The sequence below is a fragment of the Lissotriton helveticus genome, chromosome 4_1, assembly GCF_964261635.1.
Source record: "Lissotriton helveticus chromosome 4_1, aLisHel1.1, whole genome shotgun sequence".
NCBI classification, from domain to species: Eukaryota; Metazoa; Chordata; class Amphibia; order Caudata; family Salamandridae; genus Lissotriton; species Lissotriton helveticus.
Genome location: NC_136063.1, coordinates 1,218,061,454 through 1,218,084,860, shown reverse-complemented (window position 1 = coordinate 1,218,084,860; position 23,407 = coordinate 1,218,061,454). Strand labels below are relative to the sequence as shown.

Sequence of the window (23,407 nt, the reverse complement as noted above, 5' to 3'; positions counted from 1 at the left end):
TTATACGGTGGCTGAAAGGGAGTTGCCTGCTATCAAGTTTTCATTTGAGGAGTGGAGACATCATTTATGGGGGGCTCGGCATTCTGTAACAATATATACTGACCATAAAAACTTAAGAGTTCTTCCGCTCTGCTAGAGCTTTGACCCCGAGACAGATGCATTGGGTTTTGTTTTTTAACAAATATGATTTCGTTATTACTTATAGACCTGCAGCCCAGCAAGTAAAATCAGACGCTCTATCTCGTATTCATGTGGATCGGTGGAAGTGGGATTGGAGAAAGAAATAAGACCTATAATTGCAAGTGAGAAGATTGTAGGGGTCACTTCCGCAGATGACTTTATGTCCTCTGTGAAGAGCAGGTTGAGCAATGTAGATCTTGTTCCCTGGTTATCACAACCACAATTCGTGGTTCAGGATGGGTTGTTATACCGCGAAGGTCGGTTGTTTATACCTCCTGAATTAAGGGAGTCAGTCCTTCAGTGGTGTCATTCTTCTGCATTGGTGGCACATCCTGGGATTCACAAGACCAAGGAGTTATGTCGGCGATGGTTTTGGTGGGATACCTTGGCACGTGATGTTCAGGGGTTTGTCGCTTCTTTCCCTGTCTGTGCGACCAGTAAATCTTTACATTCCAGGCCTTATGCTTTGTTGCAGCCTTTGGCAGTTCCACCTGCCCCGTGGCACACCATAGGTATGGATTTTGTGACAGATCTTCCTTCTATTTCTGGGTTTACGGCTATATTTGGTAGTAGTGGATTTCTTTACTAAAATGGCACATTTCATCCCATTACCAAAGATCCCTACAGCTAAGGAGATGGAAACCGTGTTTATGGGTTCAGTGGTGAGGATGCATGGGTTGCCGTCAGCTATAGTAACGGACAGAGGCGCTCAATTCGTATCCCACTTTTAGACGAAACTATGTTCATTGTTACAAATGGAAATACGGATGTCCTCTGCATACCATCCGCAGTCTGACAAACTGAACGCACAAACCAAACTATGGAACACTATCTTCGGTGTCTTCTGACATCTTTGTCATGTGATTGGGTTACCGCTCTCCCTTTAGCCGAATTTGCGTATAACAACAGCCCGCATTCTGCTTTAGGGATGACTCCTTTCTTTTGTTCTATGGGATACCATCCTAAATCTATATCCATTCAGCCCGCAGGACACGTACCAGCTATACATACTATGAGTAAGTCTTTAAGTTACATTTGGAAGACAGCCCAGGAACAGCTACAGAAAGCTAAGGATACCATGAAAACACAGGCTGATTAGCACAGAGTTCCAGCTCCCTCCTATGAAGCAGGAGATCAGGTGTGGTTGGCCACCAAGAACCTTAGGATTCAGGGATCTATGAAGTTACAGCCTCGTTATGTGGGTCCCTTTCCTATTGTTAAAGTAATAAATCCAGTGGCGATGAAACTTGAGTTGCCCGAGGATTATAAGGTGCATCCTGTGTTCCATACATCTCTGTTAAAGCCATATATCAGATCCACACAGAAGTTGCCACCCCCATCCCCCTTATGGTTGAAGGTCAGGAGGAGTTTGAAGTAAATGCCATACTAGACTCAAGGCGTAGGAGAGGGAGGTTGTATTACTTAGTGGATTGGAAGGGATACACCCCTGAAGATCAGACATGGGAACCAGCGAGTGGTGTGCATGCCCCTAGGTTGGTGCGATTGTTTCATGTGCGCCATCCTACTAAACCTCGCCCGGTAGGGAGGCCTTTGTGGGAGTACTGTTAGGAAATAGGCGGCGTCCCTGTCCACTTTCTGTGGCCATGCATGATAGGTCACATGACTGACTTTGGTCCTGCAGCAGTTTAAAGGCGGGCTCGAATTATCCTACCTTTGCTTGGTTTCTGACCTCGTCTGCTTTTATCCTTGCTGAGGAGTTTCCTTGGTGGCTGTCCTGCCCATTCCTCCCCTTCTCGCGGGATCTCTGGAGCCTTGCCGGTGTTTTTTCTCCTCCTTTTGGCATTGTCGGCTCAGGAGTATTTTTGGGACCTTGAAGATTCCTGTGTTTGGCTCGGACACTGGGTGCACTTAGTTTGAGAGGTATTGTGTGCCTCTGTCTTTTTGCCATATTCCCGATTTTCAATACGTGACTACGTGTTGATTCTGCAGCTACTTCCTGGATGTTCTACACGCTATCCACATCGTTGTGTGTGGTTTTTGGGTGCAATCACGAACGCTGTGTTTTTTTCGGCGTTTTTTGTTTCCTTTGGCTTTTAGAGCACGTATAGTGGCCACTTCTTTATTGTTTTTTCAGGTATACCATATTTATGCACGTTTAGGGTTTTTTTTATGTCACATAAAAGACTTTTTCCCCCTTATGGAAATTCTGTTGGGACGGGACTTCATTATTTGAAGATTCGTATTTTTTGCTCCAAACTGTTTTGAGGACTGAAGAAAGCAACATTGGACTACAGCCATTTGAGGACTGGTAAGAAAGTCATTAGTTAGTCCTGTTTATGCATGGTCATAGAAACAGGCTTGGTGTATGTGTGCATGTTTTCATATACCATTCAGTGACTTACGGTTCGTTCTCTTTTATAGGCGCAGTTGCTGAAGTGGTGTCCATAGAACAAACGAAAGGCTGTGTTACTCCCTGGTGTCATTTTGGCGGCATTTTCCTTGTTTTTTCTCCCACCCTCTCCCTGTGCTCACGTAATTTGTGCACTGTGTATATTCTAGTGTACATTGCTTGGGTGTGGGCAGGGGATTGGGAACATCCTCGTTCCTGCAGTGTTGGGCGAAGTGAGGTGGTGAAAACTGACCCTCTACTTGCTAGTGGTTGCAGTACTCCGAGTGTGTGCCTTATCTCCACGTTACCAGAGGAATATACGCAGTATAAGGAAGTGTTCAATGAACAAGAAGCAAGCAAACTGCCTTCCCATAGGGAATAGGATTGCATGATAGACCTGGAGCCTGGTGCCTGCATATCATGCAGCCATATATATGCCCTTTCTGAGGCGGAAACCACCTATCTGCAACTATACCTGAAGAAGTTGTTGTCCTCTGGTTTCATCCGTCCTTCGTCATCCCTTGCTTCCTTGCCACTGTTCTTTATACCGAAACGCGAAGGAGGTTTAAGGGCGTGCATCGATTATAGGGCAATCAACAGAGTGACCAAGAAACATAGATACCCTCTGCCCTTGATCCTTCGGTTAATGGATCAGCTGAAAAGATCCAAAATATTCACCAAGATGGAACTCAGGGGAGCCTACCATCTGGTGCAAGTGTGGCGAGGGGATGAATAGAAAACGGCCTTTCGCACAAATTTGGGCTGTATGAATACCAGGTACCAGGTAATGCCTTTTGGCCTTCGCAACGCCCACGCCGCATTCCAATATTTCATGGATGGAAGTATTGAGGGGATTGCTGGATGTCTCCTGCATCGTGTTTATCAATGACATTTTAATTTACTCAGCATCCCTAGAGGACCATGTGCATCATATGGCAGCAGTACTGGAACGCCTTTAGTGGTACGCTCTTTACGCCAAGCTAGAAAAGGAAAATGCTACTTACCAGTATGCATCTGTTCTTGGCATGTAGAGCTGCAGAGTCTCACACTGTGCATTAGATCGCCACCTGGTGCTAGGCTCGGATGATTGCATGTTGTTGTTGTCTCTGGAAGAAGTCTTTGTAGTCACGAGATAGGTGACTCCTTCCTTGGACGACAGTGTGCATGGGCATCGACTCCATCCTTAGATTGTTTTTGGCCATGATGGGAAATGATGGAGTTAGTAGAAATAGAAAAAAGGGATGTCCATGTGTGTGTATCTAATTAAGATAGAACTGGAACAGATACAGCCCCCGGGGAGGCGGGTGGGCGTGTAAGACTCTGCAGCTCTACATGCCAAGAACAGATGCATACTGGTAAGTAGCATTTTCCGTTCGAGGCATATGAGATGCAGATCTCACACTGTACATTGATTGTACAGCAGTGTCTCCCCTAGCAGTGGCCACCTGTATCTGTTGCAGTAGTTTGAAAGAGAGTTTTGAGGACAGCTTGGCCTACTGCTGCTTGCTGCTTGGCTTGCACATCAACACAGTAGTGTTTCGTGAAGGTGTGTGTTGTAGACCATGTTGCTGCCTTGCAGATGTCTTATATGGGGAATGTTGCCTAAGAAAGCCATGGAGGCTCCTAGTTTGCGTGTGGAGTGCGCTCTAGGAGGAACTGTTAATGTACATTTTGCTTTGTGATAGCATATTTGTATACATTTTACAATGCATCTTGCAATTCCAGCTTTAGAGATGGGGTTGCCTTTATGTGGTGGAGAGAAAGCTACAAACAGTTGCTTTGTTTTACGAAAGGATTTGGTCCTATCAGTGTAATAGAGAAGAGCTCTTTTTTACATCTAGTGTGCGTAGAGCTCTTTCTGCTACAGAGTCTGGGTTTTGAAAAAACACTGGCAACTCTACTGATTGATTTAGATGAAAAGGAGTAATTACTTTAGGAAGGAATTTGGGATTAGTTCATAGAACCACCTTGTTACGGTGTAATTGTAAAAATAGTTCCTGTATAGTGAAAGCTTGAATCTCACTAACTCTCCTAAGTGAGGTAATAGCAATAAGGAAAGTTGTTTTCCATGTAAGGAATTGCAGTTCGCACTTATATAAAGGTTCAAATGGGGGCCCCATGAGCCTGGTAAGAACAATGTTTAGGTTCCACACTGGAGAGGGTGGTAACCTAGGAGGAATGATTCGTTTTAATCCTTACATGAAAGCTTTGATTGCAGGTACTCTAAATACCAACATGTGTTGTGTTATTTTGTAGATATGCTGCCATGGCTGCAAGATGTAAATGTATAGATGAATATGCTAGATTACATCTTTGTAAATGGAGAAGGTAACAGATGATATTCTGGATGGAAGCATTTAGAGGATCTATTTGATTATTAGTGCAGTAAATGGCAAATCTCTTCCATTTTGCAGCATAGCAAGCTCTAGTAGTAGGTCTTCTGGCTTCTCTAATGATATTCATACAATCTGGTGGCAGGTTAAGGTAGCCAAACTCTAAGACTTCAGGAGCCAGATCGCCAGATTCAATTGACTTGGATCTGGATGTCTGATGTCTCCATGGTTCTGCGTTAACATGGATGGTGTCAGACACAGTCTTTGATGTGGAACTAGAGAGAGTTCTAGCAGTGTAGTGAACCATGCTTGGCGTGCCAATGTCGGAGTAACCAGGATCAATTTGAGAGATTGTTGTCTGAGCTTGCGTACTACTAGTGGTATTAGTGGGATTGGCGGAAAAGCATACGCAAATCTGCCTGACCAGTTCATCCATACCGCATTGCCCTTGGACAGCGGGTGTGGAAACCTGGCGGCGAAGGTTGGGCATTTTGCGTTTACGTGTGTGGCAAACAGATCTATGTTTGTATGACCCCACTTGTGAAAGAATTGTAGAAGAACTTGCAGATGTAGTTCCCATTCGTGAATCTGCTGTGTCTATCGACTCAACAGATCTGCTATCTGATTGTGAACTCCTGCAAGATGTTCTGCAAGCAGATATAGCTTTTGTGGAATGGCCCATCTCCAAATGTTCTGTGCGAGCTGGGACAGTTGGAGGGAATGTGTGCCTCCTTGTTTTTGAATATAGTACATGGCTGTCATGTTGTCCATCCCGATTAAGACAGCTTTGTTCTGTACATGTACATGGAAGGATTTTAGTGCTAGGAATATTGCTAGCAGCTCTAGGTGATTGATGTGAAGCACCTTTTGTTGAGCAGTCCATTTTTCCTGAGTGGTATGGTGGAGCAGATGGGCTTCCCATCCTGTGAGGGATGCATCTGTTGTAAGTACTATCTGTGGCATAGGTTCAAGGAACGTCCGACCTCTGGACAAGTTTTTGGTGTTCCACCACTGCAGAGAGCGATGTGAGGGGCTGTTCATCAACACCAGGTCTGTAAGTTGTCCTTGAGCCTGATTCCATTGATGTGCTAGACATTCAGGCATTGGACGCATTTGCAGTGTTGCATATGGTACAATAAAAATGCAAGATGACATCACATCATGCCTATTAGTTGCATGAACACTCTGGCTGGGAGAGAGTGTTGGTTTTGAAACTTTGTGATTACGGCTTGAATGCTCTGTATCCTGGCTGGACTGGGATAAGCTAGAGCTGTATCGGTGTTTATTGTAGCCCCTAGGTATTGATGTACATGAGAGGGCTGGAGATGTGACTTGGTGTAGTTGATTGTGAACCCCAAGTTGTGCAGTGTTTGAATTTTTTGAGCTGGGTCTTGGACACACTGAATGTAATGACTTGGCTTTTATGAGCCAATCGTCTAAGTATGGGAAGACGTTGATATGTTGTCTTCTGTGATGTGCTGCTACTACTGCTAGGCACTTTGTGGTGCAGTTGTGACCACGAAAGGAAGGACTTTGAAGTGATAGTGTTGTCCTTCTAATACAAATCTGAGATACTTCCTGTGAGAAGGATGTGTGGGAATGTGGATGTAGGCGTCCTTGAGGTCTAGTGTGGTTAGGAAATCGCCTTGTTGCAACAATGGGAGCACTTGTTGTAAAGTGATCATGTGAAAATGATCTGAGTGTATATACAGATTGAGAAGTCTTAGGTCTAGAATTGGTCTTAGTGTGCCATCCTTTTTGGGTATTAGGAAATAGAGTGAGTAAACGCCTGTTCCTTGATGTTGCAACGGAACTAGCTCTATTGCATCTTTTTGCAGCAATGAGAGAACCTCTTGTTGGAGCAGCGTTAGATGTTCTGTGGACATTGGATGCTGTCTGGGTGGTATATGTGAAGGGGTAGCTGTGAGCTCTAGGCAGTAACCATACTGGATAATTTGTCTTACCCACTTGTCTGTTGTGATGGAATTCCAGAGAGGTAGGAACTTTATTAGTCTGCCCCCTACAGGAGTGGAATGCTGTTGGGGAAGCAGAAGGAAGTCACTGTTTTGTGTTGGGAGAGGTTTGTGTATTGTTATTTCCTCAACCTCTTCCCTTGTTGTTGTTGCCTCTGTAGCCTCCTCTAAAGTATCCTCTATTGGAGGATGTTTGTGTATTTGTTTTAAAGGAAGCTGAATTGTCTGACCCAGCTTGTTTGGAGCCTCCTCTGTAGAAGGAGCGACGAAAGGAGCCTCGTGCTTGGGTGGACTGCAGAGCTCCCATAGACTTCGCTGTGTCAGTGTCTTTCTTCATTTTTTCAGGTGCTGTGTCTACCTCTGGACCAAACAATTGTTGTTAGTTGAATGGTTGATTTAAGATAGTAGTTTGCACTTCTTGCCTAAATCCTGAAATGCGTAGCCACGCCTGACGTCTAAGGAGGACACTGGTGTTTATTGCTCTGGATGCGGTGTCTGCTACATCAAGTGCGCATTTAATGGAGGCATTTGATATAAGCTTACCCTCTTGTATGAGGTCATTTGCTTGTGCCTTATATTGGTCAGGTAGATGTTGTAAGAGCTTCTCTAACTGATCATAGTGAGCCCTGTCGTAGCTTGCGAGGAGGGCCTGTGTATTAGCGATGCGCCATGTATTGCTAGCTTGGGCAGCTATTCTTTTCCCTGAAGAGTCTATGATCTTTGATTCTTTATTAGGAGGTGGTGCTTCGCCTGATGTTTAGGAATTTGCTCTTTTTCTAGCGTTTGAAACTACTAGGGAGTCTAAGGGTAGCTGTCCTTTAATGTAGGCAGGGTCCCCAGGAGCCGCTCTGTACTTTTTCTCTATTCTTGGGTTTATGATTCTAGCTCGTACAGGATCTTTAAACACTTCTGGTGCATGCTTAATGACTCCTTTAATCATTGGCAGTATTTGCACAGATTTTTGGGAGTGTTCAAAAGTGTCTAAAAAAAATCTTCCTCTGCCTCATCTGAATGCATGGTGGCATTGTGATAGATGGCAGCCCTATTAATTAAGTATCCAAACCCAATATTGTCTTCTGGAGGAGAAGGTTTAGATGGATATGTATGTGGGTCAGGAATATCTGGTACATCCTGTGGATTTGGATACTCCCAGTCGGGTGAACCTGTTGGTTAGGGAAAAGGGTCATCTGGGTCTCATCATCATCATCATCATCAACATCCTGAAGAGGTGTATGTGGTGGAGAATGAGGAGAATTTTGAGGTGAAATGTTTAAAGGAAGAGGATGAGAAGGAGATACAGGAGAAGAAGGGTGCATAGGAGATGTGGCAGAGTCCTTCTTCTTAACAGGCACTGGTGGTGCAGGTGCTGTATCTGACTTCCTCTTCCTGTGTGGTGTAGTGGAAACATGTCCTGTTTCTGGATCAATGTAGATCCTTTTTTGTAAAGGATCTGTTCGGAAAAGCTCCTCTTCTTGAGGCACAGCATTCGGCGCCGATTTTTTCGGTTCCGAACCTGTTGTTTGCTTGCCTTTAGCCTTAGGAGCTGATGTTGAGTCCTTTGGCGTAGATTTCGGCACTGAAGATATTGTCTTTGGAGCCGAAGCCTGTTTCGTGGACTTGGAAGCATTGGAAGCAGGCTTTGTTTGTTTTGGCATCGAGAGTTTTGGCTTCGGAGTGGAAGCTGTTTTCAGGGCATCGGAAACAGGCTTCGTTGTTTTCGGAGCCGCTTTGTCTCTCGGAGTCGACGGTTTCGGAGTGTCTTTCGGAACCGGGACTTCTTTTCGTTTCGGTGCCGAGGGAGCAGGTGGTATCGGCACATGCGGTTTGCTCGGTATGGAGCTACCGGAAGGCTTTATTATTTTCTTCGGAGCCGGGCTCAATGGTGGGGTTTTCAAAGTGTTTTTTTCGGTCTCGACTGGGCCCCGCAGACCGAGTGTTGACCTTGTAAATGTCGGAATTTGTAAATGTCGGAATTTGTAAAGCGCACAGCTACCTCCACCGGAGGTGTCCCGGCGCTGTCCGTATATCGCTTAGGAACCCTTCCTGGCTTTCCTGGGAAATGTCCACTCCTGGGCACCCCCCAGGTGCAGCCAGGCATCCCAGCGCTTTTGGGGCCGTTGTGGAGACTAAGTAAGCTATTGCCCAGAGTTGCAGCGTGGGACCCATGATCAGAACAGGCACTGAGGCGAGAATATCCAGTCAGGGTAATTAATGAGCCAGAGACCCGCCGAGGCAGGAATCAAACCCTGGTCCCTGGCCAGAGCTCTGCATCAAGGTCTGCCTGCTCTAACCATTGAGCCACACTTCTCCACCTTTGCCTTCGATTTTGGTGTTTGGGCTGGGGAAGGGGCAGTGGTACTCAAGCGTTGACCCGAAGGTATGGAGTTATCTGAGTCATCTGCCTCGGATACGATCTGGAGATCATCTGAATCTTCTTCTGGGACGCATGGACCTTCGTCGAAGATATCCACCGGTTCCGGAGCTGATCTATGCATATCGCGTCGACGGGCCCTCCGATCTCGAATGGTCTTTTTCGATCGAAAAGATGCACAGGCTGTGCAGCTGGATTCGTCGTGTTCTGGCGATAAACACAGGTTACAGACCTCGTGATGGTCACTGTGTGGGAATTTTGCTCCATCCTCGGGGCATCTTTTGAATGGCGTCCTTTCCATGTAGTGTAGGCCTCACGGCGTGGGTAGGCCCAATGGCCCGCGTCGACGACCGGAATCGAGCTGATGAAGTCGAGTGGATGTTTATCGATATTGAATGGTGTTTGTTGAAGTTTGAAGAAAATTTTACGCGGAAAAGTTTCATCCGAACCCAGTGGCGGAAAAAAACTATCTAAGGATGGAGTCAATGCCCATGCGCACTATCGTCCAAGGGAGGAGTCACCTATCTCGTGACTACAAAGACTTCTTCCAGAGACAACAACATGCAATCATCCGAGCCCAACACCAGGTGGAGATCTAATGCACAGTGTGAGATCTGCAGCTCATATGCCTCAAACATGCAGTTTACACTGCACACACAGGCTCTGTAGTGGCAGGCCTGCACCATGTTTAAAGGGCCACTGAAATGGGTGGCACAATCAGTGCTGCAGGCACATATAGTGCACTTTACTAGGGGCTTATAAGTAAATTAAATATGCCAATCGTAGATAAGCCAATTTTATCATGTTTTGGGTACAGAGCATTTGCACTTTAACACTGGTTAGCTTGATGTCAATATACTTGTGTCGCGCTTCTTGCACCATTGGTGTAAAGTACGGAAGATCGTAATGTCAGAACCTTGGTGATTGAGCGAGCCACGCTCCCTGGCCAGCCGCAACACAGTGACCCAGTCCTGATAATTGAGAATTCTAGCTATGGTAAGTCTAGGAGTCGGCCCCGGCGCCGGGTGGGCCCCCACTGTCCGTTGTGCTCTTTCCACTGCAAAGGTAGCATAAAAGGCCTCCTTGCCAAAGATATTTACAAAGACTGTACACATTTAGCCATGGGGCCCTTATTTGTGAACTCAGCTAAGCCCGAGAAGCGAATATTATTTAGGCGCGAGCGCACCTCTAAGTCTTCGCCTTAGTGGCAAGTGTTTTGAGCAGGTTTTCAGCCCTTTCCAGCCGTTTCCCAACAGTAGGTTGCGCGTCTTCCAAGGCGAAATTCGTTGCTCGGCTCCTCCGATGCGGGTGTTTTGTGCCTCCAGGCGCCCATGAATGTCATCTCATTGGGTGGTGAGAGTGTCTAGACGGGCGTCGATGGCCTGAAAATTGGTACGCAACACGCCCATGATTGAGGCGGTGCCCTCTGACTGGTGCGGTTCCGTCTCACTGGTGCCCTCGGTCTCTTCGGGTCTAGGAGTCTTCACGGCTTCGAAGTTCAATTGGCGTTGTTTGGGGTCGAAGCGCCCCATCGTAGTCGGCTTCGTGCAAGCGGACATGCCAAACCCCCCAAGGCGAGCCTCAATGGGTGGGGTGCCCCGACATTCTGTGCTGATCGCTCCTCGTGCGTGGGTCACATCGCAGTAATTCTTTAAGGCACCCACTGCTGCCTGATCGCTCAACAGGAGCCACTCGCCGTAGATATATTGACTAGCGGTGCAATGTATAATGTACCTCTAATATCATTGGGCCGGTAAGATGGGAGAGGCGCAGGGTGCCTCGCATCACCAGGCTGTACGCGGGTGCGGCCCCCTTTGTCCCGCGTTGGAGAAGACAGAGGCCATGGAGGAGGGAGATGTAGGCCAGCTCTGTTGGAAAGACACCTCAGTAGATTTTGAACATTTCTGGGATCGTTGGGCGCCCCCTACCCCACGAGCTCTCCACAGCGTCTGTACTCTCGCTGGGACGCCAGTAACCGCAGTAAATGGTCTTAGAGTGTTCACTCCTTCGCACGGGTAGCTCTGCGCTCCGTCAAGTAGGTGCGGTGCAGGAGCTGGTCATTAGCCCGCTTCGCGCCCAGCCCTAAGGCTCACCCGAGACACCTGTTGTCTCAGGGCCTCCGAAGGCTGCGCCAGGCCCGAGAGCGCGGCGGATCGTGCTTGGCGCTGCGGGCACCACTCAAGCCTACAAGCGGCACATTCCGCGGTCGCTCAACAACATCGTCGGCTTCCAACGATGTTGACGAGCTGTCGCAGTAAAGAGGGCCACGGGCGGATTCTTGTAGATGACGGCTTCGGAGTTAATCGGCCATCGTGGTAGCTGGCTTGGCCACGCCCCACCCTTAACAATGGTTAGCAATGGTAAAGTTCCCTTAATCCTACAGCCAGCAAAAATAAAGACAGCAAAACAGGTCAGAAGGCAAAAAAGGCAGGGGAAACCATGCCAAGGATGCCAGGTCTAGCATAAGGTTAATGCATGGAGCTCACTAACACGTCTGAGTGGGGTCATGCCACCTTCCAAGGGAGAAACTGTAGGGGGCAGACATGCAGAGGTTCAAATGGAGGGCCCATGAGTTGTGTAAGAACAATATTAAGATTCCATGAGGGGGCAGGTGGAACCTGTGATGGAATTACTCTTTTAAGAACTATCACGAAGGCTTTGAATGCTGGTATTTTGAATAAAGAAATGTGTTGCCTATTTTGCAGATAGGTAGCTGCTGCAGCGAGATGTAACCTTATGGAGGTGAATGCTAGCCCAGAGAATTGTGAATGAAGCAAGTAACAGGCAATGTTTTGTACTGCAGCCTTAAATAGGATTCATTTGTTTTCAGTGACAATACAATTCAAATATTTTCCATTTAGCCGGGTAGCATGCTGGAGTGGTAGGTCTACGGGCTTCTTTAAGAAAGGCAATACATTTTGGTGGGAGATTGACATCCCAAATTCTATAACCTCAGGAGCCAAACCACAGGTTGAGAGACTTGGGTTATTGGTGCCTGATTTCTCCATGGTTCTGAGTTAGAAGGTCCGACCTGTTGAGGAGCTTCTTGTGGAGAACTACAGAGAGGTCCAATAAGGTTGTGAACCAGGGCTGACAGGCCCATGTAGGAGCAACTAGTATTAGTGTGAGGGATTTTTGCTTGACCTTCCGAACCAGAAATGAAAGGAGTGGGAGAGGAGGAAAAGGGTAGGCAAATGTCCCTAACTAATTTATCCATAGGGTGCTGCAGCTGGATAGTGGGTGTGGGAACATGGAGACGAAGTTTGGGCATTTGGCGTTGTCTGCGGTTGCGAATAGATCTATTTGAGGGAACCCCCATTTGTGGAATAGTGGGAGGAGGACTAGGCGGTTGAGATCCCACTCATGGACTTGTTGCCGTATCCTTCGGAAGAGGTCGGCAAAATCATTGTCTGTTCCCCGAAGGCACCCTGGTAACAGATGAATGAGAGCCCAGTGTGAAATGGTCTGAGATAGGTGAGATAATTGTGGATCATGTGTGCTCCCCCCCTGTTTTTGTAGATAATACATGGATGTTATATTCTCCATTTGGGGGTATATCAGGTATGGGATGGGTGTTGTAAGGGTCTGTTGGCTCCTCCCATGGTTCCTCTTGTGGTTGAGGATCTTGTGGGAAATCATATTGAGGCTGTGGTTCTTCCCCCATGTTACCTTCATTGTCCCCGTGGTGAGAAGGAGAGTAAGGAGCAAAAGGTGTAGTAGGCATGATAGGATGGAAAGGGATGAAGGGTCTAGATGGAGAAGTCCCAAAGTCCTTTTTCTTCAATGGAATAGGGGAATGAGAGCCAGTGTCCAATGGTCTCTTCTTCCTGTGCAGGATGGTAACTTTACCAGTCTCTGGATTAATATATATTTTTGCCTGGTCGTCTGATGGATCTGGATGGAATAGTTCTTCCTCTACAGTCCTAGGATGAGTGTTTGACTTTTTTGGGTCGGTAACACCTGGTTTTATGACGACTTTTGGTGTTTTATTGCTTTTCTTTGACTCGGGCCCTTTTTTCGGGTCGACGAGTGATTTGGGGTCGACCGGATCTTTCGGCTCGACTCGTTTCTTGTGCTCGACAGGCTTTTTTGGTTGACTGTCTTTTTCCAAGTTGACGGTCTTTTTCGGATCGACTGGTGTCTTTGGAGCACTTATCTTTGGGTCGATAGGTTTTACCGGCCGTGCTACGGGCTTCGGTACGGCATCCTTCTTGTCGGCGACCTTTTCCAGGTCGACGGATTTTGGAACAGTATGCTTGTTCGGGTCAGCGACCTTCTTTGGTTTGGCGCCCTTCGACTGTGTGCCCTTGTTCGGTTCGACTCCCTTTTTGGGCTCGACACTTTTTGGCTGAGCGGCCTTCTTGTGGTCAACAGTCTTCTTTGGCTCGACGCTTTTGGGCTGTACGGCCTTTTTTCGGTTCGACGCCCTTCGGGTCGAGACCTTTTTTTGCTCTGGAACCTTCTTTGGGTCGATGGTAATGGGCCCTGGGGTCTCTGAAGGTTTCGGTTTCGATTTCGGAGCCGAGCCGGATGGCGGGGCTGGCGAGACTTTTTTGTGATCTTGGCTAAGGCCTTTTGACGATGCCTCGACCGGAGCCTTTGGTAACGGGCTAATTGGTGTCGGGGCAGTGTACTCACGATTTGCCCCGGTGGGATCTCGTCATCGGAGTCCGGGTAGTCCTCGACGGTGACGATCTCTAGGTCCGAGTCTTGAGCTTCCGGTAGTTCCTGGTCATCATCGAAGATGTTGTCCGGTTCCGGTGCCTGTCGCTGCTTCTCTTGCTTAGCGGCCCGTCGGATCTGTATGGTTTTCTTCGACCGAAACTGGGCGCAGGCTGGGCAGGTTTCTTCCCTAAGATCTGGGGAAAGGCACTTGTTGCATACTGAGTGTTTGTCAGTAAGTGGGAACTTGGAGTGGCATTGTGGGCACCTTTTAAACGGGCTTCTTTCCATCGACGGCAGGCTCACGTGGCGTCGAAAAGGCCCAACCGCCCGCGTCGGCGACCGAGTCGAAATGGAATGCCGGATCGAGTAGAGAGGTACCGAATGAGAACAATACCGTCGAAGTCAAAGGCCTTTCGGCATTTAGAAAAGTTTTGTTTCAATTCCGAAGTTGGAGTATAGGAGTTAGCATCCGAACCCAATGGCGGAAAAAAACAATCTGAGGATGGAGAAGATGCCCATGCGCTTTGTAGTCCAGGGGAGGAGTCACCTATCTCGTGATACTTCGAAGACTCTTCCAAGACAACAAAGTGCAATCATCCGGACCCAATACTAGGCGGTGATCTATGCACAGATATGAATTCAGCAGCCCACATGCCTCCAACACATATGTTGAGCATCAGCCGCAAAACAGCCGCATCTACTACAGCTGGCAACAGGACCGGTACTCCATTTGGAGATTTTCCTGGGGGAATAGTACAAATCATATAAAACCATGTAGTGTTGGGCCTGCATTTTACCCGACATCAGAACCTCTTTGGCAAAACAAATAGAGGGATAAAGATCAATAGTTGCTATATTTAATTTAGTTCTCCATCTCTCCTGGCGCTGATCCAGATCCTCTGGAACTAACTGAATCAAACTGGAGTAAAAGAAGCCGATGGGAAGCCCTTTTCCCATCCCTCCAATAACGGAAATTGTTTAAAACGAGTTTCATATTGTCCCCGCCGAACATAGTAACTGCGGATCTGGAGAAATTTAAAAAAAAAATTTTTATGTACTCCATATTTGCATTGTAGCTCATTGAAAAGTAATGGCTGCAGGTTATGAAACATGTCACCTAGATTACTTATGCCATTTCCTGGTTGTTGCATCTTGAAAGATATTAGGTAAAATTCCAGCCGCCACAAACGGGGTATAGCGGTTTATTTGAGGAAGTCCTATATATCGCCTAATTTGCCTCCACACTGAAAATGCCGCAATCAGCACCTTAAACTTGTTTTTTTTTATAGTAACTGGGCTCCAATATTTTCAAAAGACCGCCATTAGCCTTCTCCCCGATAAAGAATTCATAAATTGCGGGTGTATGACACTGCAATAGACTGCATTTTTGACCAATAACTAAAGGAGAGATAAATTGCAAAACAGATGCCCAATAATTAAATACAAAATAAGGTATACCCCACCCACCCCTGGATCTAGGAAGTGCCATTTTTTAAAATGCCCTTCTATTTTGTTTGTATCCATCCATCCACCCATCCATCCATCACCCATCCATCCATCCACCCATCCACCCAGCCATCCAGCCATCCATCATGCATCCATCCACCCATCCATCATCCATCAGCCACCCACACATCATGCATCTATCCCCCCATACATCCACCACCCACACATCATGCATCCATGCACCCATCCATCCATCCTCATGCATCCATCCACCCATCCATCATGCATCCATCCACCCACCCGTCATGCATCCATCCACCCATCCATCCACCCATCACCCATCCATCCACCCACCCATCACCCATCTGTCCAGCCACCCATCATGCATCTATCCATCATGCATCCATCCACCCATCATGCATCCATCCACCCATCCATCCACCCATCAAGCCATCATGCATCCATCCACCCACCCATCATGCATCCATCCACCCATCACCCATCCACCCATCCATCACCCATCCATCCAGCCACCCATCATGCATCCATACACCCATCCATCATCCATCCATCAGCCACCCACACATCATGCATCCATCCCCCCATACATGCACCCATACATCCAGCCACCCATCCATCCATCCATCCATCCCCCATCCATCCACCCATCCATCCAGCCACCCATCATGCATCCATCCATCATGCATCCATCCACCCATCCATCATGCATCCACCCAACCACCCATTCATCCAGCCATGCATCATGCATCCATCCACCCATCCATCACCCATCCACCCAGCCACCCATCATGCATCCATCCACCCATCCATCACCCACCCATCCATCACCCATCCATCCATCACCCATCCATCCAGCCACCCATCATCCATCCACCCACCCATCCATCACCCATCCATCCACCCATCCATCCACCCATTCAGCCACCCATCATGCATCCATCCACCCATCCATCATCCATCCATCAGCCAACCACACATCATGCATCCATCCCCCCATACATCCACCACCCACACACCACCAGCCCCGCAGCCCTTTCCAGCTGCAAGCGAGTTATTCCAACGCTCAATTAGTTGGCATTAATTTAGTTTGCAGAATTCAACCTCTTGGCATATGCAATCGTACTTGCGTGCCTGTGTCTTTAGTTATTTCATCAATCAATCAATCAATCAATCATTAACATTTATAGAGCGCGCGACTCACCCGTGAGGGTCTCCAGGCGCTGGAGGGAGGCGGGGGGGGGGAGCTGCTACTGCTCGAAGAGCCAAGTCTTGAGGCGTTTCCTGAAAGTGAGATGGTCCTGGGTCAGTTGTAGGTGTGCGGGAAGGGAGTTCCATGTCTTGGCCGCCAGGTAGGAGAATGATCATCCTCCGGTGGTGGTTCTTCGGATACGTGGGACGGTGGCGAGGGCGAGGCTGGCGGATCGGAGCTGGCGGGTGGGGGTGTAGAACGAGAGGCGGTTGTTGAGGTATTCGGGGCCGCTGTTGTGGAGAGCTTTGTGGGCATGGGTGAGCATCCTGAACGTGATCCTCTTGTTGACGGGGAGCCAGTGCAGGTTTCTCAGGTGGGCGGATATGTGGCTCTGGCGTGGAAGGATGAGTCGTGGGGAGGCGTTCTATATTCGCTGTAGGCGGTTCTGCAGTGTGGCTGTGGTTCCAGCGTAAAGGGCGTTCCCGTAGTCCAGTCGACTGGTGACGAGGGCCTGGGTGACCGTCTTTCTGGTTTCGGTGGGGATCAACCTGAAGATCTTTTGGAGCATGCGTAGGTGTTGAAGCATGAGGACGATACGGCGTTGACTTGCTTGGTCATGGTGAGGGAGGAGTCCAGGATGAATCCCAGGTTAAGTGCGTGGTTTGTGGGTGTCGGAGTGGTGCCCAGTGCCGTGGGCCACCAGGAGTCGTCCCAGGCGGATGGGGATTGTCCGAGGATGAGGACCTCCGTCTTGTCAGAGTTGAGCTTCAGACGGCTGTGCTTCATCCATTCTGCGACGTCTTTCATTCCTTCCTGGAGGTTGGTTTTGGCGGTGGCTGGGTCTCTGGTGAGGGAGAGTATCAGTTGTGTGTCGTCGGCGTAGGAGATGATGTTGATGTAGTGTTTGCGTGCGATGGCGGCAAGGGGGCTCATGTAGATATTGAAGAGGGTTGGGCTGAGCGAGGATCCTTGGGGTACGCCGCAGATGATCTCGGTAGCCGCCGAGCAGAAGGGGGGGAGGCTGACTCGTTGGGTTCTGTCGCAGAGGAACGAGGTGATCCAGCCCAGGGCCTTTCCTTGGATCCCAGTGTTGTGGAGGCGGGTTATTAGGGTGCGGTGGCAGACGGTATCAAGGCTGCCGAGAGGTCCAGGAGGATGAGAGCGACGGTTTCTCCGTTGTCCATCAGGGTCCTGATGTCATTGGTGGCTGCGATGAGGGCGGTCTCGGTACTGTGGTTGGCTCGAAATCCGGACTGGGATGGGTCGAGTGAGTTGTTAGCCTCGAGAAATGCAGTCCGCTGTTTGTTGACGATTTTCTCGATGACTTTAGCCGGGAAGGGGAGAAGGGAGATGGGGCGGCAGTTCTTGAGGTCTGTGGGGTCCGCTGTGGGTTTCTTCAGAAGGGCTTTGATCTCTGCGTGTTTCCAGCTTTCAGGGAAGGTGGCTGATGTGAAGGAGCTGTTTATGATGTTTCGGAGGTGGGGTGCGATGATGGTGTCGGCTTTGTTGAAGAAATGATGAGGGCACGGGTCGGAGGGGGAGCCCGAGTGGATGGTGTTCATGACGTGGGTGGTGTCTCCAGTGCTGGTGGCGGTCCATGCATCGAGGATGGTGGTGGGGGTCGTAGGTTTGGTGGCTGGAGTCGTAGACTGGGGTCCGAAACTGTCGTGTATGTCTGTGATCTTGCGGTGGAAGAACGTGGCAAGGGAGGAGCAGAGTTCCTGTGAAGGTGTGATGTCGTTGTTGCTGGCGCTGGGGTTGGAGAGCTTTCTGATGATGGTGAAGAGTTCCTTGCTGTTGTGGGTGTTGCTGTCCAGCCGCTCTTTGTACGCGGTCCTTTTGGTGGTGAGGATCAACTGGTGGTATTCGCGGATGGCGTTCTTGAGGGCTGTCATGTTTTCTGAGGTTCGTTCGTGGCGCCAGGTTTTTTCGAGGGTTCGGCAGGATTTCTTTGCGACTTTGAGGGCGTCTGTGAACCATGAGGTTTTTCTGTTGCCGGTCACGCTAGGGGGGTTCTTCAGTGGAGCAAGGTCGTCGGCGCAGTTGGTGATCCACTGCGCGAGGTTGTGGGCGGCGTCGTTGGTGTCAGTTGTGCTGGCGGGAGGGTTTTGGCTCAGTGATGTGGTTAGCTGGTCTGCGGTGACTTTGCTCCAGCATCTGCGGGGGATCCTTTGCGTGTGGTGGTGGGATGTAGTCTTCTTGAAGGTGAAGTGGATGCAGCTGTGGTCAGTCCAGTGTAGTCCAGTGGCGTGGTTGAAGGAGATGTGGTTGCTGGCGGAGAAGATGAGGTCGAGCGTGTGGCCGGCGCGGTGGGTGTGTCCACCAGTTGCTTGAGTCCGAGGTTGGCGAGGTTGTCGAGTAGGGTGGTGGTGTTGTTGTCGTTGATGTTCTCCATGTGGAAGTTCAGGTCCCCTAGGAGAATGTATTCAAGTGAGGTTAGGGCGTGCGGGCTGATGAAGTCGGCGATGGTTTCGCTGAATTGAGTGCGTGGGCCCGGGGGTCTATAGATGAGAGTTCCTCTGAGAGTGGTTTGAGGGTCGGTGTGGATCTGGAAGTGTCGGTGTTCGGCGGAGGAGAGTGTGTCTTCAGCGTTGGTCGTGATGCTGATGGTGTTTCTGTGGATGATGGCGATTCCTCCTCCGGTTCGGTTGGTGCGGTCACTCCGTGTGATCTTGTAGCCGGCCGGGATGGCAATGGCGATGTTGGGGGCCGAGGAGGCGCTCATCCAGGTTTCCGTGAGGAAGGCGACGTCTGGTGTTGTTGTGTCGAGGAGGTCCCAGAGTTCGATGGCGTGCTTGTGGACGGAGCGGGTGTTGAGAAGGATGCACTTGAGGTGGTGGTTGTTGTTGTTTTTGCTGAGTCCAGTGGGTGGGGTGCAGGTTCGGTGGCAGGAAAATTTGCAGGCTTGGCAGGTGATGGGTCCGTGAGTTCGCTTCGGGGTGGCTTGGTAGCAGGCGGGTGGTCGTACGTTGTTGAGTGCGTTGAGGGTGGCAGGGTCGTATCTCAGTCGGGTAGCTTGGATCCGGCGGGGGCCAGGGGTTCTGGCGCTAGGCGCGGTCCAGGCACGGACAGGCGCAGACGTGCCTGCCTTAGTCGCGCCTTCGGCGCGCCTTCGGCGCGCCAGCGGCGCGTCCGCTGCGTGGCCTCCATATGAGGGGGGAGAGAGGGGGAAGTGGTAGGGAGGAGCAGCTGGGAGGCGGGAGAAGGGTGGCCAATAGGACAGTGGGGGCGGAGCCGCAGGGAGGCAGCGACGGGAAGGTGACACCGGTGGGGGGAGTACACAGAAGGCAAAAAAGGTGGGGGAGAGGGGGTACAGAGGTCAGAGGGGCACAGAGGGCTAAAACGAGGGGACAAAGGGGCACAGAAGTATGAAGACACAGAGGCAGGAGAAGGGGGGCACAAGGGGCACAGTAGGGGCACAGATGTACCAAAACAGGTCGCAGAAAGGAAAACGGGGTCACCAGGGCACAGGCAAAACCGGGGGGCACAAGGGCACACTCACTAAAGCAGAGAGGCAAATGAAGCAGGGGTAAAGATCAGGGCACAGAGGCAAATCGGGGAGCACAAAGGGCAACAATCAGCAGAAGTAGACAGGCAGTGGAGACAGGGGTAGAGCCCAGAGGAGGGAAGGGACGGTGGGCTCACGCGTAGTGAGCAGGGGCGGTGGAAGCGGGCGGCAGGCAGGCGGCAGCACTACACAGGGGCAGCGACACGGGAGGACCGTGTAGCGGCAGGGGGGCAACCTACCTGCAGGCAGGGTTAAAGGTCGCGGGCACAATTCCACCATGCATTTCATTTTATCAAAGTACTTGCGTAGAGAAAGCAGGCTTTGGAAATTAGTTGGCATTTTATCGTCCGGGCATCGCGCCGTTGTCGCATGGCATTTCATCGTCCGTAGCGTATGTGCTTGTGTTTTTATCACATTTTATCAAAGCAGACAAAGCACGTCCGTAGCGTATGTGCTTGTGTTTTTATAACATTTTATCAACGCAGACAAAGCAGGCATTACATTTTATAAAAGTTCTTGCGCGCTTGTATTTTTTCTTGCGTGCTTGTGTTTTTATAACATTTAGCAGGCATTACATTTTATCAAAGTCCGGGCATCGTGCCGTTGTCGCATGGCATTTTATCCTCCGTCATCGTCCGTAGCGTATTTTTAGCGTTGTAATCGCATGCGATGTTAATGGCATCGCGCCGTTGTCGCATGCGTTGTTTTGACATCGATGTAATGGGTGTTTCCCCTCCTGGTAGATCGATATCATAGGTATCCCATGGGTCAGTATGTGGTGTTGTACCAAAAGTGTTCTGCCCCCCAGCATGCCCAGCGGTATCTGAATGTGGAGAACTCTGAGATGAAATATTCAGAGGGTCACCTGTAGACTGTGGTGGAAAGGGTGGAGGAGGTGAGGGTAGGGCAGCAGGTAGAGGACTGGTGCATTATCTGCATTCTTTTGGTGTTTTGCAGGAACCAATACATCCAGAAAAGACAACTGTCTTTTGGGTAGTGGAGGAATCGGTGCCAAAGATCTGGCAAGGATAAGGCCAATATGAGACTGGATGTGAATCTGTTTTAGTCTAGCATTCAGGTGCTCGTGGAATCTATAGAGGATTGGCCCTACTGGTCTGCCGGAATCATGCTTTGATGTTGGCTTAGAAGGTTTCGGGTCCGACACAGGTTACAATTTTGACACTGAAGTTTCGCTCTGTGTCGAAGCAGTGGATGTCGACGGTATTCGACAAGGCACTGATGGTCTGGTAGGCACTGGCAGCCAAAGTGCTTGATGCCTGAGGATTTGGTTGTTTTCTTGGCACCAAACATGTGCTCAGTGCCAACCATGGCCAGAGGACAGTAGTGGAGACAGGGCCTGTGTATGATGCTCAAGAGGAGCCAAATGTATTTTGGGCTGATAGACAGTGTTGAGGAGCAGGGAGTACCATACTCACAGACTGTTGAGCAGGTGTTACTTCCTCCATCTTGCAGGATCCAGAACTGCTCTGCATCGAGAACACCTCTTCCGACCGACGGTTGAGGGTGTTTTTCTTTCACCTTGACATCAAGGTCTGGAGTGTCTTCTATGCTCCTCTAGAACATTTCGAGCCAACATGCACAACGGTCTCAAAGGGTTTTCTTGTAGAGGAAGGAGCAGCTAAAGTAGCAATCAGCTTCTCTGTGTTCTGGCGAGAGGCAAAGATTCAAGACCTGTTGTTAGTCGGTCCAAGGATACTTCGCGTTACAGCAAGGACAATAACGGAAGGGTGCCCATGCCATTACCATCAAGGCATTCTTTGGAAAACTTGATGGAGACTGAAGAAATGCTCCGAAGGGCAAGGCCCTGTTGAGGCAGCGGTTGAAGCGACCCGACAAAATATGTAACCTTGATACACAAATGGAAAACGCGATCGAAACGATACAGACTAAGGGAAAGACAGTGAGCAATCCGAAAATAGCTCTGTGATGGTCTCTAACTGGAGTGCAGGCACACACATTCCAATCCAGCAGCAGAAAGAAAATAATCTAATAATGGAGTTGATGCCCATGCGCATTGTCACCAGGAGGAGGAGTCACTCTACCTCATGACTCAGAAGAATTCTTTGAAGAAAAACAACTTGCACACATCTGGAGCCAACACTAGATGGCAGAAGCATGTATATCTAAAGCCGCACATGGCTTGAACATACAGTTCCCTGAGCAGTAGATGGACACAAGTAAATTGGAAATGCTCCAGGGAAGGGACAGACACAGGATGGACAAGGTAGGCCATTGAATAAGAAACAGGCAAATGACAGTAAGGCCAACTAATGGTAAGAAATGGGCAAGTTCTAAGCCCCTTTATGATCTACAATACATCGTTTTCAACCACACAGCTATGCTGTCTGGTAAGCTCTGTAAAAACAAATTAGCTCACTGAGGCAAGTTAGTGGCCAAAACCAACTCTGAATCATCCCAGTATCTGGGTGAAATCAGAGTATGCCAAACTGGTTAATCAGACTAAATTTGAAAATAACTGAGGAAAAACAACCTTTTCCCTTATATTTCTTACAGATTCTATTAATGTGTACTTTTGACTTTACCATTAATAACATTGCTTACCCTTCCAGGTATTTTTTTCTTTGCTTAATTACTGCTGATGTTTACCTAAGGCTCGTATATGTACATTTCATTTCTATTGGCTGCTAGCCCCATCTACTTTCGATCTTAATTACAATCAGGACTAAAGTTCAACTGACTTGCAAAGCACTGCTGTATTTTGAAGTGTTCTCTGGTGTAAAGCATGCCCAATGACCAAATACAACATACTACTTAGAGAACTGACAAAACATAGGAAGACAAAAGAAGTGGTCCTTGGCAACCCACCATAAAATTAAATAACACAATATTACTGAACAGATCAAACCTGGATTTGTCTGGTTATGATGCCCATGAGAATGGTGATGCAGTCCTCCTCTTCTCTCATCAGAGGGAGGTTGCTTTTTGCCTTGTTCCTGTTGTCCTCTTTGTGATGTTTGTTGGCTGCCTGTAACATATTTAAGCGTTTAGTGTATATAAACTGTGGCCTATTTTAATGCGCAAATACAAAATCTTGTTGTCAAGTTCAGCAACCAGGTGACAATAAAGAAGAAAGGTAGGTTGTATTAATGTGCATTTACAGAGAATTATTCCCTTCCGCTAACTGGAAACCACCAGGACTTAAAACAGAGTAGGACTGCCCCTCAATCTCATCAACCAGCACACACACACACACACCTAAAGTGATGGAAAACAGAATCCAACTCATAGACTTCGAATATCAGTTTGTTAGGTGTCCCTACTTTCTGAAGAGCAAAGGCACCGCAATCCATGTTACAAGACAACTAATTCTAATATCCATGCATGTGGTT

The 23,407-nt window shown here is 48.8% G+C and overlaps 1 protein-coding gene across 2 annotated transcripts in view; it reads right to left on the bottom strand.

Moving 5' to 3' along the window:
- The window catches only part of LOC144829052 (NFX1-type zinc finger-containing protein 1-like), a 1,360,324-nt gene that overhangs the window by 1,119,908 nt on the left and 217,009 nt on the right, over nucleotides 1-23,407 (bottom strand). For both annotated transcript variants that reach the window (XM_078687796.1, XM_078687797.1), the window contains exon 4: nucleotides 22,924-23,043. In XM_078687796.1, the coding sequence (XP_078543922.1) occupies nucleotides 22,924-23,043 (120 nt within the window). The remainder of the gene's footprint in view (nucleotides 1-22,923; nucleotides 23,044-23,407) is intronic.